Source organism: Artemia franciscana, unplaced genomic scaffold (genome assembly GCF_032884065.1).
Source record: "Artemia franciscana unplaced genomic scaffold, ASM3288406v1 PGA_scaffold_30, whole genome shotgun sequence".
NCBI classification, from domain to species: domain Eukaryota; kingdom Metazoa; phylum Arthropoda; class Branchiopoda; order Anostraca; family Artemiidae; genus Artemia; species Artemia franciscana.
In genome coordinates, this window is record NW_027062662.1 from 1,912,065 (window position 1) to 1,927,119 (window position 15,055).

A 15,055-nucleotide genomic window follows, 5' to 3' on the forward strand; every position below is an offset into this window, starting at 1 on the left:
TACGTTTCCAATAAATTTTGTTTTGTGTATGGTAAAAAAAAAATACCCCAAGGAACTCTTCTTGACGCACTGGTTTCAATTAGAGGAAGGGGCGTGTGCCCCCTACAAAGCCCTTTTTGGTATTTTCATTGAAAAAATTGAAATTGATGTCACTGCACCGACGTTCCTCCAATATACTGAAAGTTTTAAATGTGCTGTCAGGTGGGACTCTGTGTTAAAGGATAAAAAATTTTATTGCATCGAAAACTAGCTCTATTCTGGGAAAATTTCTGTACGTTCTAGTTTTTTTTTTTTTTTTTTTTTTTTTTTTTTTTTTTTTTTTTTTTTTTTTTTTTTTTTTTTTTGAAAGAAGTTCTTCTAAGTAAAAGAACAAATTCGATGAAATCGTTGGATTAGAATTAAGTTAAAAACTCTTATTCCTCAGTTGTTTCAAAGACTGTGCATTAAAAAAGGAATTGAAGCAAAATTAAGTTAAAAGTGAAGGGATAAACACTGCTCTATGAAATTTTGCTTAATAACTTTATTTAAGGTTTATATTATGTATTTTGTCTGTTTAAAATATTTTTTTCTCTTATATTGCTGCTTGGGAGGGGGTAATTGATGGTTCAAAGGAATGACGGTAAGCTTCTTGTAGCACATCGAGCCACTGAGGAGGGGGGTGTACAGGGCACATTGTGTAGAAACATATTATACTCTGTATTTAAAATAATCTTCACTTTGTTTACTTGATTTCGAGGCAATTTTAGGGTAATTGGAATGAATTCAGGATCCCATGACACTATATGATAAATTATATAAATATATATATATATATATATATATATATATATTTAGATAGAGATACCTTGTCGCTTAGTATTGCCGGGTGACTAATTTCTTATATTGGTCAGAAGAAATTTCAATAAATAGTAAATTCCAGTAGTATACGCAACTCAGTTTTGAAAGAATATTTCGTGTGTTCTAAGAAAGCTTTTCAGTGCTGCAGTGGTAAGGAGGAATTTGTGTGGTTCGGTTGGACTTCGTGTCTTTATCCTGTGTCCTTTACCGAAGTGGGTAAGCGATAGTCTTGTCGGAGCGGCCGAGGTTTCAAGTCCCGGCTCTACAGGATACCATTCAGTGCAGTGAAGGCTCCGGTTAATGCCAACTTTTGCAGTAATTTTATATCACTCTTGCATTAGTTCTATGCCAAATTTTGCAGTAATTTTATAGTACTCATGCATTGGTTCTAATCCAAATTTTGTAGCAATTATATAGTACTCATGCATTGGTTCATTGGTTCTATATCAATTTTGTAGGAATTATATATTACTCTTGCATTGGTTCTACATCAAATTTTCCACTAATTTTATAGTACTCATGCATTGGTTCTATATCAAATTTTGCAGTAACTTCATATTACTCACGCATTGGTTCTATACCAAATTTTGCAGTAATTTTATATTATTCACGCATTGGTTCTATACCAAATTTTGCAGTAACTTTATATTACTCACGCATTGGTTCTATACCAAATTTTGCACTAATTTTATATTACTCACGCACTGGTTCTATATAAAATTTTGCAGCAATTTTATAGTACTCATGCATTGGTTCTATATCAAATTTTGCAGTAACTTTATATTACTCAAGCATTGGTTCTATACCAAATTTTGCAGTAATTTTATATTACTCACGCATTGGTTCTATACCAAATTTTGCACTAATTTTATATTACTCACGCACTGGTTCTATATAAAATTTTGCAGCAATTTTATAGTACTCATGCATTGGTTCTATATCAAATTTTGCAGTAACTTTATATTACTCACGCATTGGTTCTATACCAAATTTTGCAGTAATTTTGTATACATTAAAATTTTGCATGGAATAATTTTATATTACTCTCGTACTGGTTGTATATCAAATTTCGTAGTAATTTTATATTATTTTCGCATTGGTTCTATACAAAAAATTTACAGTAATTCTACATTACTCACGGATTGTTTGACAATTGGATGCCAAAGCGACAGGAGCCTGCAAGTGAAAACAACACTTACCACACCCCCATAAGTCACTGGAAACCCAAATTTGTCGACAAAGCCACCGAATCAGTGTTCAAGAGGCTTCAAAGAGCTATTATCGACTGACTGTTGAGCCCGAGACTAGTGCGTCTTCCGGTTCTTCCATTCTTAGTGGCTGCGACGCCAGGCGGGAGATATCTGCCTTGATAGAACTGGAGTTGAAAGCTAGCAAACGTCTATCACTAGAAGCCAAGACAGGAAGTTCAGAGGAAGAAGGAGAAAAGGAGTCAACCCGATCTCAGGATAATTCAGGTGATACTGTCGTTGGCAAAGATCAGCGCGTCACTACAGACCAAGAGGCAATTAAGTGATGAATGACCGTTTTGCTACTTTAGCCACGCAATTTAGTCCCGCTGTTTACGCAGGCCAAGCTGCAATTCAGAATGCAACCGTAACAGCAGGGATGTCGCCTATTTCAATAGCAAAATTCAGCAATGATGGAGACCTTGATACATACCTCAACAGCTTCGAGGGTACAGCTATCCAAAACCAGTGGGACACATCGACGTAGGCAGTGAGGCTGCATGGTTTGTTGACAGGAAAGCCGCCGAAGCTACTTCGATACTCCCACAAAACCAAATTAGCGACAATAATGAGGTCAAACGGGCAGTTCTTCGTAGTTTTGGGGTCACCTCAGAAGTATCAGAAGAAAAATATTCTTGATTTTAAACATCCAATTTTATGTTTGTCAGCCAAAAAGGCGTAGTAATGACAGCCAACTTTTTGCTTCAATCTCGAAAGCTCAAATTTGTGAAAGAGCTAGGAAGACAGACTACTCGGATTGGGAATTAGCACACACGTTATGGTCGTTTAGTCAAAGACTCATTTGTAGAACAATGTGTTAGAGCGTCTCATTTTCTCACACGTTGCCTGTCACTCTACCTTTTTGCTGTTTATCAGCCAAAAAAGTATAGTAATGATAGCCGACTTTTTGCTTCAATTTCAAAAACTCAAATTTGTGGAAGATCTAGAGACAGACTATTCAGAATCAGCATGCATTTTACGGTCGTTTAGTCAAATATCCATGTGTAAAGCAATGTATTTGAGGTTCTCTTTTTTCACACATTACCTCTCACTCAACCTCACCCTTCCCAGCCCAAACAATGTTCTTGATTTTAAACATTCAATTTCATGTTTATCAGCCAAAAAGGCGTAGTAATGACAGCCGACTTTTTGCTTCAATTTCAAAAACAAGTGTGTGGAAGATCTAGAGACAGGCTATTCGGATTCGGAATCAGCATGCATTTTAGGGTCTTTTAGTCAAAGATCCATGTGTAAAGCAATTTATTTGAGGTTCTCTTTTTTCACACATTACCTCTCACTCAACCTCAACCTTCCCAGCCCAAACAATGTTCTTGATTTTAAACATTCAATTTCATGTTTATCAGCCAAAAAGGCGTAGTAATGACAGCCGACTTTTTGCTTCAATTTCAAAAACTCAAGTGTGTGGAAGATCTAGACACAGGCTATTCGGATTCGGAATCAGCATGCATTTTACGGTCGTTTAGTCAAAGATCCATGTGTAAAGCAATGTATTTGAGGTTCTCTTTTTTCACACATTTCCTCTCACTCAACCTAACCCTTCCCAGCCCAAACAATGTTCTTGATTTTAAACATTCAATTTCATGTTTATCAGCCAAAAAGGCGTAGTAATGACAGCCGACTTTTTGCTTCAATTTCAAAAACTCAAGTGTGTGGAAGATCTAGAGACAGGTTATTCGGAATCAGCATGCATTTTCGGGTCGTTTAGTCAAAGACTCGTTTGTAAAGTAATGTGTTTGAGGTTCTCTTTTTTCACACATTATCTCTCACTCAACCTTACCTTTCCCTACCCGAACAATGTTCTTGATTTTAAACATTCAAGTTCTTGTTTATCAGCCAAAAAGGCGTAGTAATGACAGCCGACTTTTTGATTCAACTTCAAAAACTTAAATTTGTGGAAGATCTAGAGACAGACTATTCGGATTCGGAATAACCATGCATTTTATGGTCGTTCAGTCAAAGACTCATTTGTAGTGTTTTGTGTTTCAAGATCTTTTTTTTCAAACATTGCTTCTCATTCAACCTTTTGGCTGTTTATTAGCCAAAAAAGTAGTGTAATGACAGCCGACTTTTTGCTTCAAATTCAAAAACTCAAATTTGTGGAAGATCTAGAAACAGACTATTCGGATTCGGAATCAGCATTCACTTTATGGTCGGTTAGTCAAAAACTCATTTGTAGAGCAATGTGTTTGAGGTTCTCTTTTTTCACACATTACCTCTCACTCAACCTCATCCTTCCCAGCCTAAACAATGTTCTTGATTTTATACATTCAATTTCATGTTTATCAGCCAAAAAAGCATTGTAATGACAGCCGACTTTTTGCTTCAATCTCAAAAACTCAAATTTGTGAAAAAGCTAGAGCATAGCCTATATAGACACCAGTTGCGCGGAGCTGTATCTTGCCCATAGAAGGATTTCAACACACGTCTTTAGACTAGGCGTTAACCTCCGGCGCTCCCACAGCCAATCAGCGTGGAAAGATATTGGCTCTATTCCGGGAGTGAAAATACTCCCAGCCTATTCGGATTCGCAATCAGCACACATGTTATGGAAGTTTAGTCAAAGAATCATTTGTATACGAATGTGTTTGAGGTTCTCTTTTTTTTTTCATACCTTGCCTTTCGCTCAACCTCACCCTTCCCAGCCCAAACAATGTTCTTGATTTTAAACATTCAATTTCATGTTTATCAGCCAAAAAGGCGTAGTAATGACAGCCGACTTTTTGCTACAATTTCAAAAACTCAAGTGTGTGGAAGATCTAGACACAGGCTATTCGGATTCGGAATCAGCATGCATTTTAGGGTCGTTTAGTCAAAGATCCATGTGTAAAGTAATGTATTTGAGGTTCTCTTTTTTCACACATTACCTCTCAGTCAACCTCACCCTTCCCAGTCCAAACAATGTTCTTGATTTTAAACATTCAATTTCATGTTTATCAGCCAAAAAAGCCTAGTAATGACAGCCGACTTCTTGCTTCAATTTCAAAAATTCAAGTGTGTGGAAGATCTAGAGACAGGCTATTCGGATTCGGAATCAGCATGCATTTTAGGGTCGTTTAGTCAAAGACTCGTTTGTAAAGTAATGTGTTTGAGGTTCTCTTTTTTCACACATTTTCTCTCACTCAACCTCACCCTTCCCAGCCCAAACAATGTTCTTGATTTTAAACATTCAATTTCATGTTTATCAGCCAAAAAGGCGTAGTAATGACAGCCGACTTCTTGCTTCAATTTCAAAAACTCAAGTGTGTGGAAGATCTAGAGACAGGCTATTCGGATTTGGAATCAGTATGCATTTTAGGGTCGTTTAGTCAAAGACTCGTTTGTAAAGTAATGTGTTTGAGGTTCTCTTTTTTCACACATTACCTCTCACTCAACCTCACCCTTCCCAGTCCAAACAATGTTCTTGATTTTAAACATTCAATTTCATGTTTATCAGCCAAAAAGGCGTAGTAATGACAGCCGACTTCTTGCTTCAATTTCAAAAACTCAAGTGTGTGGAAGATCTAGAGACAGGTTATTCGGATTCGGAATCAGCATGCATTTTAGGGTTGTTTAGTCAAAGACTCGTTTGTAAAGTAATGTATTTGAGGTTCTCTTTTTTCACACATTAGCTCTCACTCAACCTTACCTTTCCCTGCCCGAACAATGTTCTTGATTTTAAACATTCAAGTTCATGTTTATCAGCCAAAAAGGCGTAGTAATGACAGCCGACTTTTTTATTCAATTTCAAAAACTTAAATTTGTTGAAGATCTAGAGACAGACTATTCGGATTCGGAATCAGCATGCATTTTAGGGTTGTTTAGTCAAAGACTCGTTTGTAAAGCAATGTATTTGAGGTTCTCTTTTTTCACACATTAGCTCTCACTCAACCTTACCTTTCCCTGCCCGAACAATGTTCTTGATTTTAAACATTCAAGTTCATGTTTATCAGCCAAAAAGGCGTAGTAATGACAGCCGACTTTTTGATTCAATTTCAAAAACTTAAATTTGTTGAAGATCTAGAGACAGACTATTCGGATTCGGAATCAGCATGCACTTTATGGTCGGTTAGTCAAAAACTCATTTGTAGAGCAATGTGTTTGAGGTTCTCTTTTTTCACACATTACCTCTCACTCAACCTCATTCTTCCCAGCCTAAACAATGTTCTTGATTTTATACATTCAATTTCATGTTTATCAGCCAAAAAAGCATTGTAATGACAGCCAACTTTTTGCTTCAATCTCAAATTTGTGAAAAAGCTAGAGCATAGCCTATATAGACACTAGTTGCGCGGAGTTGTATCTTGCCCATAGAAGGATTTCAACACACGTCTTTAGACTAGGCGTTAACCTCCGGCGCTCCCACAGCCAATCAGCGTGGAAAGATATTGGCTCTATTCCGGGAGTGAAAATACTCCCAGCCTATTCGGATTCGCAATCAGCACACATGTTATGGAAGTTTAGTCAAAGAATCATTTGTATACGAATGTGTTTGAGGTTCTCTTTTTTTTTCATACCTTGCCTTTCGCTCAACCTCACTCTTCCCAGCCCGAGCAATATTCTTGATTTTAAACATTCAATTTCATGTTTATCAGCCAAAAAGGCGTAGTAATGACAGCCGAATTTTTGCTTCAATCTCGAAAACTTAAATTTGTGAAAGAGCTAAAGCAAAGCCTATATGGACAGCACTTGCGCGGGGTCGAATCTCGTCCATAGAAGGATTTCAATACACATCTTTAGACAGGCGTTAACCTCCGGCGCTCCAACAGCCAATCAGCGTGGAAAGATATTGGCTCTATTCCGGGAGTGAAAACGCTCCCAGACTATTCAGATTTGGAATCAATGCACATGTTATGGTCGTTTAGTCAAAAAACCATTTGTACTGGAATGTGTTTGAGGTTCTCTTTTTTTCACACCTTGCCTTTCGCTCAACCTCACTCTTCCCAGCCCAAACAATATTCTTGATTTTAAACATCCAATTTTATGTTTGTCAGCCAAAAAGGCGTAGTAATGACAGCCAACTTTTTGCTTCAATCTCGAAAGCTCTAATTTGTGGAAGATCTAGAGACAGACCTTCGGATTCGGAATCAGCACACATGTTATGGTCATGCAGTCAAAGAATCATTTCTAAAGGAATTCGTTTGAGGTTGTCCCCTTTTCCAGCATTCAGCCATGCGAATCATAGGTAGATGAAAATCCAAAAAAGAAATTTTTTGATACCAATAGATATATAAAAGAATCAGTTTTTCCTGATGATTCCAAATATGTAAGTTTCATTTTACATATCAAAGGCTAGAACCTGAGAATATTTTTCTGAATTTGAAAAAGCGGATATATCCCTAAAAATCGAAGAATCTTAATGAAAATCACACATCACATTCTTCGTATCAGAGAGCACCACTGTAGAAGTTTCAAGCTCCTATCTTTAAAAATATGGAATGTGCGTTTTTTACCAGAAGAAAGATATGCTTGTTTATTTGTTCTTACTAAGTAAAAAACGCTTAAAAACAGAGTCAATGGCATTGACGTTAAACGTAAGTGCTGATCAGATAAACATACACTTTTCAAATATCGTTTGCCCCCAAGAAAGCTTTAACACCTTGACACCCGGAAACGCTTATCCCCTAGAAATTCCTATTGAATTGATTGCTGATTCCTCCGACCAGCTTGATCCTACATTGGCTTCCTGTATTAATCAACGTCTAAGTAGTGGAACATTCCCAGACTGTCTCAGTACAGGTTATGTAAATCTCATTCTTACAAACACACCCCTTTCGGCCAATGACTTGCGCCAACATCGCATCGACGAATATGTATCTATTGTCCCATAGGTATCTATTGCCAATCTAAAACATCACGAATATGTATCTATTGTCCTTTGTGAATCACTACACTGAGGGACTTCCCGAAAATGCTGGGTAGTTTTGAAAATTGATTTTTATATTTATTCATTTTATTTTGTATAATATTTTCTTGTCTTGCGACATTTGCTGCTAGCTATGCTGTAGAGCAAAATTGTTTTTCTGAAGTGGAATCTTAGTATTCCGCTTTTTGATGATTAAATAATAAAAAAAAAGTTTTTCAACTGAAAGTAATGAGCAATATCAAAACTTAAAACGAACAGAAATTATTTACGTACATGACAGGGATTACTCCTTCTGAACACCTCATTCTTTAAGCTAGTTTTTCTGTACTTCAAAAATAAGTTTGATATTGTTTTAATTAATATCTTAAAATCTAGCTCCATTTCCACGAAGAAGTCCATTATTCTCTTCACAAATATTATCCGGACAATTCAATCCTGGTGAAGATTTACCCAGGAAAATTACCCTTAGCGTTATCACGCGTAAAATTAAGTCGGCAAAGAGAAAGCACGATATAAAAATTTTGTATAGGAATTCCGCCAAATTCCCCCAGCGTGAAATTTCTCCTGAAAAGTTCACCCTCTGGAAACTTTCCACTTGATGGAAATTCTCTCCGTGGAAAATCTCCTGAGCAGAAAATTCATTCCCCACTCCACTTGAAAAATATATGCACACTTCCCAATAAAGAATACTATTCGTTGACAATAGGCAAATTTTGGAACTGCAAGACCTTTCCCCGGGGAAAGCAACCCCCTCATATAAGAAATAACTTGTTCGTTTTAAGTTGTAATGTTACTCCTTACTTTCAGTTGAAAAAACTCGTTTTTTTAAATTTAATTCCTGGTTGCTTTTTCAATGTCTTAAAATCTAGCCCCTCCTCTTCACAAATATACTCCAGACAATTCAATCCCGGTGAAAATTTACCCCGGAGAATTACCCTTAGCATCTTCACGCGTAAAATTGAGCCAGCAAAAAGAAAGCACGACATAAAAATTTTAGATAGGAATTCCGGCGAATTCCCCAAATTTCTCCTGAAAAGTTCACCCTCTGGAAACTTTCCACTTGATGGAAATTCTCTCCGTGGAAAATCTCCTGAGCAGAAAATTCATTCCCCACTCCACTTGAAAAATATATGCACACTTCCCAATAAAGAATACTATTCGTTGACAATAGGCAAATTTTGCAACTGTAAGACCTTTCCCCAGGGTCTCTGGGGGGTCATGACATCTCGGAAAACATAGTTATTCGACCTTTCAATTATGCCGAAGAGAATGGCAATCATAAGTTTTTAAGAAAAAGGGATATGGGAAGGGACCTAGCTGCGCTCCAATCTTTTTTTGGTCACTTAAAAAAGTTCACTTAACACTAGAACCTTTAATTTCTCCTCGTATGAGCCCTTTACCAATATTCTAGGACCACTGGGTTGATAAGATCACCCCCCCCCAAAAAACATGCATCCGTGATCTTTCTTCGTTGAAAAATGGAAAATTACACATTTTCGCAGACAGGAACTTAGAACTTCTACAATAGGAATATCTGATATGCAGAATCCGGTGTGATTTCCATTAAGATTCTTTGATTTTTAGGGAGCACCTCCCCCCTTTTCAAAATCAGAAATCATCTCAAGTTCGTAGCATTTGATGGTCAAAATGAGACTTGTATATATGGAATCAACATAATAAGCAGATTCTTTTGATACATCTATTGGTATAAAAATTAGTTTTTCAGTTTCAATTACTGTTCAGCTGGGTCGCTTCTTACATACAGTTCGTTACCACGAAATGTGGCTTTTTATGAAACGATAAACAAAGATATTAGAACTGTACACTAAGATAAAGTTCTAGATGACTTTTTTTGTTGTTAGGTTAAGCGAAAGAATCCACTATGAATGAATTCCGAGTCTAAACAATGAATTGGGAAGGTCTTTTAAAGCATGTTCCTTCATTCTCTTCTTCACGGGTAACCGGCAATTGATAAACTCGGACAAACTATAAACTAAACTTCAATAACGATTAAGAAACATCCAAAGTCAAGTAAAAAAAGAAGGTCTAATCAGAAAAAGAAAATACAAAATTGTCACATAATTATGAAAGTGAACGATAAGACCCAGTTCAGTAAGGCCTTGGACGGTCTCTGCCACGATCCCTAGAACAAGAGAAAAAATTGAATTAGTTTTGAAAATATATTAAATTACCACAACTATACAGATTCTCTATCACATATTTTCATTCGAGAACTTTTCGGATGTACTATCTGAGAAAAGCGATGAAACTCATAATTAGTAAAAGCCACAACTTCAAGTAGGGGTCATTGGTAAGTGAAACAATCCGTAAATGCACAAGTTTTCATAAGCCCATAGGGTAATACCCACAAGCAGCAATTAATCTTGGTCCAGGTCTTGGTCTAGGGCCAATTTTAAAGCTGGTCAAGTTAAAAAAAAAAAAAAAAAAAAAACCAAGAATTTAGGCAAGATTGAATTAGGGCCTCTCCGTAACAAAAATAAGAAAAAGAATCTAAAATGAAAGAGCACGGGTCTCTTCCAAAAATCTTGCCTGATTTTGTTCGATTAATATCTGAAACTCGTTCTTAAATATCTAAGCATGTTAAATTCAATATATTTTTCCACTTTTTGAATATAAAAAAATTCCTAAGCTAATAAATTTGAACACGCCTCTAACTTATTTTTTGGAAGAACTCGCTCCACAAAACAGGCAGTTCTGAAGTCATAGGGACTTAAGAATTTTTTGCACAAGTTTTAAAATTTTACATACTCATCAACTAAGAACGGCCAGTTAAATTTTAGTCGATAAAGATCTAAAACCTGCTCTTAAATATTCTAGAATGTTTAATTCAAGGATATAATTTTTTCCCTTTTTGAACAAATAAAAGTCCTTATGTTAATAAATCAGAACAAGCAACAGGAAAATCAATAGATCTGACATGTTTGTAATTAGCATAGCGAGTAAGTTCTTAATCTGCCACAAATATCTTCAGTGCCACAATCGTCATGTGTCTGACAGCTGACGGTAATGCATGATGTAGATGGGTCGCCTTGCATACCAGAAGGACATTGAAATTCTGATCGGCCAAAAAACATTAATCTTGGCAGTATTTGAGCCACCCAGAGACCAAACTGATTAACTTCGGTTTCAAGGTTTCTCAAATTTGGAGATCAGATGTAATCGACAGCAAATGGTAAGTTTGCTTACCATTTACTCTAACCTAATCTAACCATTACCCCTCTACTTCAAATCAATTAAAAAAAACGAAGTTTTTCCGAGGGAAGTAAAGCAATATCTTTAATATGAGCTATAAAAAAAAATTTCTAATGTGCCTGCGAAACCAAAATGCCCAATAACAATAACAGTTGAGACCAATTTGCTTTTTCACGACCAATCTGAAGAGCATAGATAGAATCTTTTGGGAATTTTTTTCTCGAGACTAGAATTAGAATAGACACCTGGAAAATCAATACATCTGACATGTTTGTAATCAGCATAGCGAGTAAGTTCTCTTTTAGCGAACTTCAAGCAATAGAAAAGTGTTAAATAACGAGGTGAACCTAAAAAGTAGGGGCCATTAGCACCACATATTAAGTATGAACTTAACAGTACCTGTATATACAACGGCGCAGTTGTGTTTTGTTTTTGAACCCATGCTGAGGTTAGTGCTTATCTTTTTTTGAATTGATTATACCTCTTTTATTTCATGTTGTAGAATTTGAAGGGAATGCGTTTATTTTAAGGTTTTTGTTAATAATTGAAATAAAAAAAAAAATAATATGTGAACACAAAAAAGTGGCGTATCTATGATCCTGATGAGGTGTACCAGGATTTGGAGTTGCAACCATTAAAATGTGAACTTATTTAATCCCAACCTTCATGACTTTCTACTTTTGATACATATATAGCAGTGCAAATGAAAATACCACAACCATGTCAGGAAGGGTAGCGACAAAGTGATAATACAGAGACAAGTTTCTCCGTTGATTCTATCTGAAAAATTCACAGCTAGAACCTTTAAAACATCAAACTGTGATTTTTACTATTTCTTTAGAAGTATTTGTTGTTTTATTTGGAGTGAACTTTCATAACTGGATTTTTAAACGGCCTCAATAGACCAAGATCACTGTGTCACATAAGAATGAGGACCTATGATATTAATCATACCTTGAAAACAATTACGCGCCCAGGAATTAACACATTTTTGAATGAAAATTCAGAATATTTTCGAAATTAAAAAAAGGGGGAATCTAAGGGGTACATACCCATCACAAAAAGAGCCGACAGTATAAAAAAAGCATGGCTATGGTCTGGAGGATGTTCGAAATTTAGAATTTGTTGAATAGTCATTCACGAAAATGAAGGAAGGGGTTGGCAGCTTTGCAGGATTCGAAGATAAAACTAAGAACGCCATTGAAGGGAAAAAATTGAAAAGAATGGGAAGGCAGGTGCATCAGTTAGGGAGGGGGGGCGTTTGCCTCTTAAACTATTCAATTTTGAAAAAAAAAATAATTTTGGGGTACATCCTTTAAGGTAATGTAACCATGGTAAGGTAACCATCCTATTTGGTAATGTTCAAAAAGAAACGAAAATAAATCCGAATCGTTTTGAAATGCAATCTACTCCAGATTCGAATCCCGAACGACCCAAATTTTACATGAATAAGACCCGAAACTAGTTCCGTGATCGATAAAGCGATCGCTGAAAGTTGGCAGGCGTATCAAGGACCGAACCAAATTAAATTAGAAATAGTCACTTCCCCGGCTCGACCATCTGGCGAGGAGTGGTGGGATGGTTAATACGGAAAAATTAGAAAAAATGAGATATTTTCAATTTACGAACGGGTGATCGAGTCTCAATGAAATTTGATATTTAGAAGGACCTCGTGTCTCAGAGCTCTTATTTTAAATCCTGGCTGGAGGGAGAGGAAATCGTTCAAATTAAGGTATGTTTATCTTACGAAAGGGTGATCGGATCTTAATGAAACTTGATATATAGAAAGATCTTATGTCTCAGATAATCCATTTTCAATTCGGATCAGATCTGGGGTGATTGGGGGGGGGGGGGTGGAGTGGAGGAGGGAAGCAGAAATCTTGGAAACCGGAAATCCTGGAAAACATATATAGTGGAGATAACGGGATGAAACTTGATGGGAAGAATAAGATTAAGTTCTAGTAGATACGTGATTGACATAACCGGACCAGATTCGATCTCTTTGGGGGACTTGGGGGGATTTCTAGTGCTGTGATGAGTTCGAGAATAAGCACAAGTCCTAGATACGTCGTTGACATAACCGGACCGGTTCCCCTCACTTAGGGGGAGATTTCCAGAAGAGAAGCATGGATACTGCGCAGATCAGACTGGTATGTCCGTCGCAAAGTATTCCCAGGCCTTCCCCGTCTTCAACATCCGTTTGGGTGCCTATGTGAAGTGGCTTTTGGAACCTGAGCGTCTTGCATTCGAAAAATATGCCCCAAGCATCTCTACCTCCGAGCTCTAATGTCAGTCACCAGAGGCGGATTGGCAAGTTTGCGGACCTCTTCATTTGTGATTCTGTCTGACCAATGAATATTTAAAATTCTCTGAAGACCATTGTTCTTGAATGCAAGGATTCTGTTCTCCTGTTGTTGGTAACTCCAAGTTTCAGCTGCGTAAAGGAGGACAGGGATTACGTTGCTGTTGAACAGGCGTAACTTAAGCCGGGTCGAGTAATTTTTCGACTTCCATAAGCGCTTGAGTCTATTGAAGGCGGCGTTCCCCTGACCTATTCTGGTCATTAGCTCTTTGGATGTTGATCCTGTATTTTCCACCATGCTTCCAAGGTACCTGAACTCCACGACCTGTTCATTTTCCTCATTTCCACTTCTTATATGAAGTGGGGAATCAGTAGTCACTATTGTTTTGATTTTACTCGAATTTATTCTTAGGCCAAGTTAGCTTGCTTTTTCGCTGACCCTGTTTAGCTGCTGCAGACGTTACTTGCACGACTGTAGCGTTGTAATGTCATCGGCAAAGCCTAGGTCACCAAATGTCACATGGGCAGAAAGTCTGATACTATTTATGGCGGAGTCTCGGAGAACGAAGATCGCCAGCGTCAGCAACGGCTCTGGAGGATCTCAGTCTTTTGTCCTGCAAGTTTCACCAACTGTCACTTAAGCAGAAAATAAAAAAATCAGAAATCGTGTCCTGTGCTGCTCAAATAAACATTGCAAGTAAATTGTTCTCTATTCAAGCGAACCAGCAAGATAACACCTAAAGTTCTATTTGGACAAGCAAAAAGATGAATCACTACCACACTGAACCGTAAATGATCTTTTAAACACTTCTCTTATTTGTAATACTTAATCACATTTTATACTCTACTTACCCTCCACGCATAGGTCCACCTCTGCCACGATCTCCAAAGCCACCTCTACCACCACGGTCACCATATCCTCCTCTGCCTCCGCGGTCACCGCCACGTCCACCACCAAAACCACCTCGGCCTCCTCTATCACCCCCACGGAATCCACCACCACGGCTACTTCGGTCGAAACCACCTCCTCTGTCGAAGCCTCCACTTCCTAAAAGAAAATGAATAAATAAATTTAACTATTTAGTCATACAAGAAATAAAGGGCATACATTTATATAAAAAAGAGCGTTACGGTTAGAGAAGTTCCAATTTCCCAGTCTTAATTAATTATTCTCACTGTTAACGACTTAATTTTCATATCTGTTCGTGAAACCTCTACTCTCAAATCCTCCATAAAATTAATTGATTTTGGCAACATTATTATATTTTGATGCTCAAACCACCAGTAGAATCAAAGTCTAAGAGAGATCTATTTCCTCATTTGAAATCACACTTTCTTATAGCCGAAATGTGATTATACTACCTGGCACTAATCACTTTATTGTATTATCTGGTATACACAATACAAGGATAGTGCCTTCACTAAAGTTCTTCAATCGGCTGAATCAAACAATTACTCATGTTTTATAAAACTAAGGATTAGAGAGGTCGGATGACTCACTAACCTATTAATTATTAATCTAAGAGTGAAAATCTGGTAGGCGCATCCTCCGCCCTTCCGAAAATTAATTATTAAATTATTATCAATTATAAA

The 15,055-nt window shown here is 37.1% G+C and overlaps 1 protein-coding gene across 3 annotated transcripts in view; it reads right to left on the reverse strand.

The window, feature by feature from the left end:
- Positions 1–9,974: 9,974 nt before the first annotated feature.
- LOC136041581 (RNA-binding protein cabeza-like) overlaps positions 9,975–15,055 on the reverse strand; it is a 71,699-nt gene continuing 66,618 nt past the window's right edge. For all 3 annotated transcript variants that reach the window (XM_065726274.1, XM_065726275.1, XM_065726276.1), the window contains 2 exons: positions 14,315–14,510; positions 9,975–10,090 (listed from right to left, as the gene is read on the reverse strand). In XM_065726274.1, coding sequence (XP_065582346.1) covers positions 10,057–10,090; positions 14,315–14,510 — 230 coding nt within the window. In that variant the 3' untranslated portion in view covers positions 9,975–10,056. The remainder of the gene's footprint in view (positions 10,091–14,314; positions 14,511–15,055) is intronic.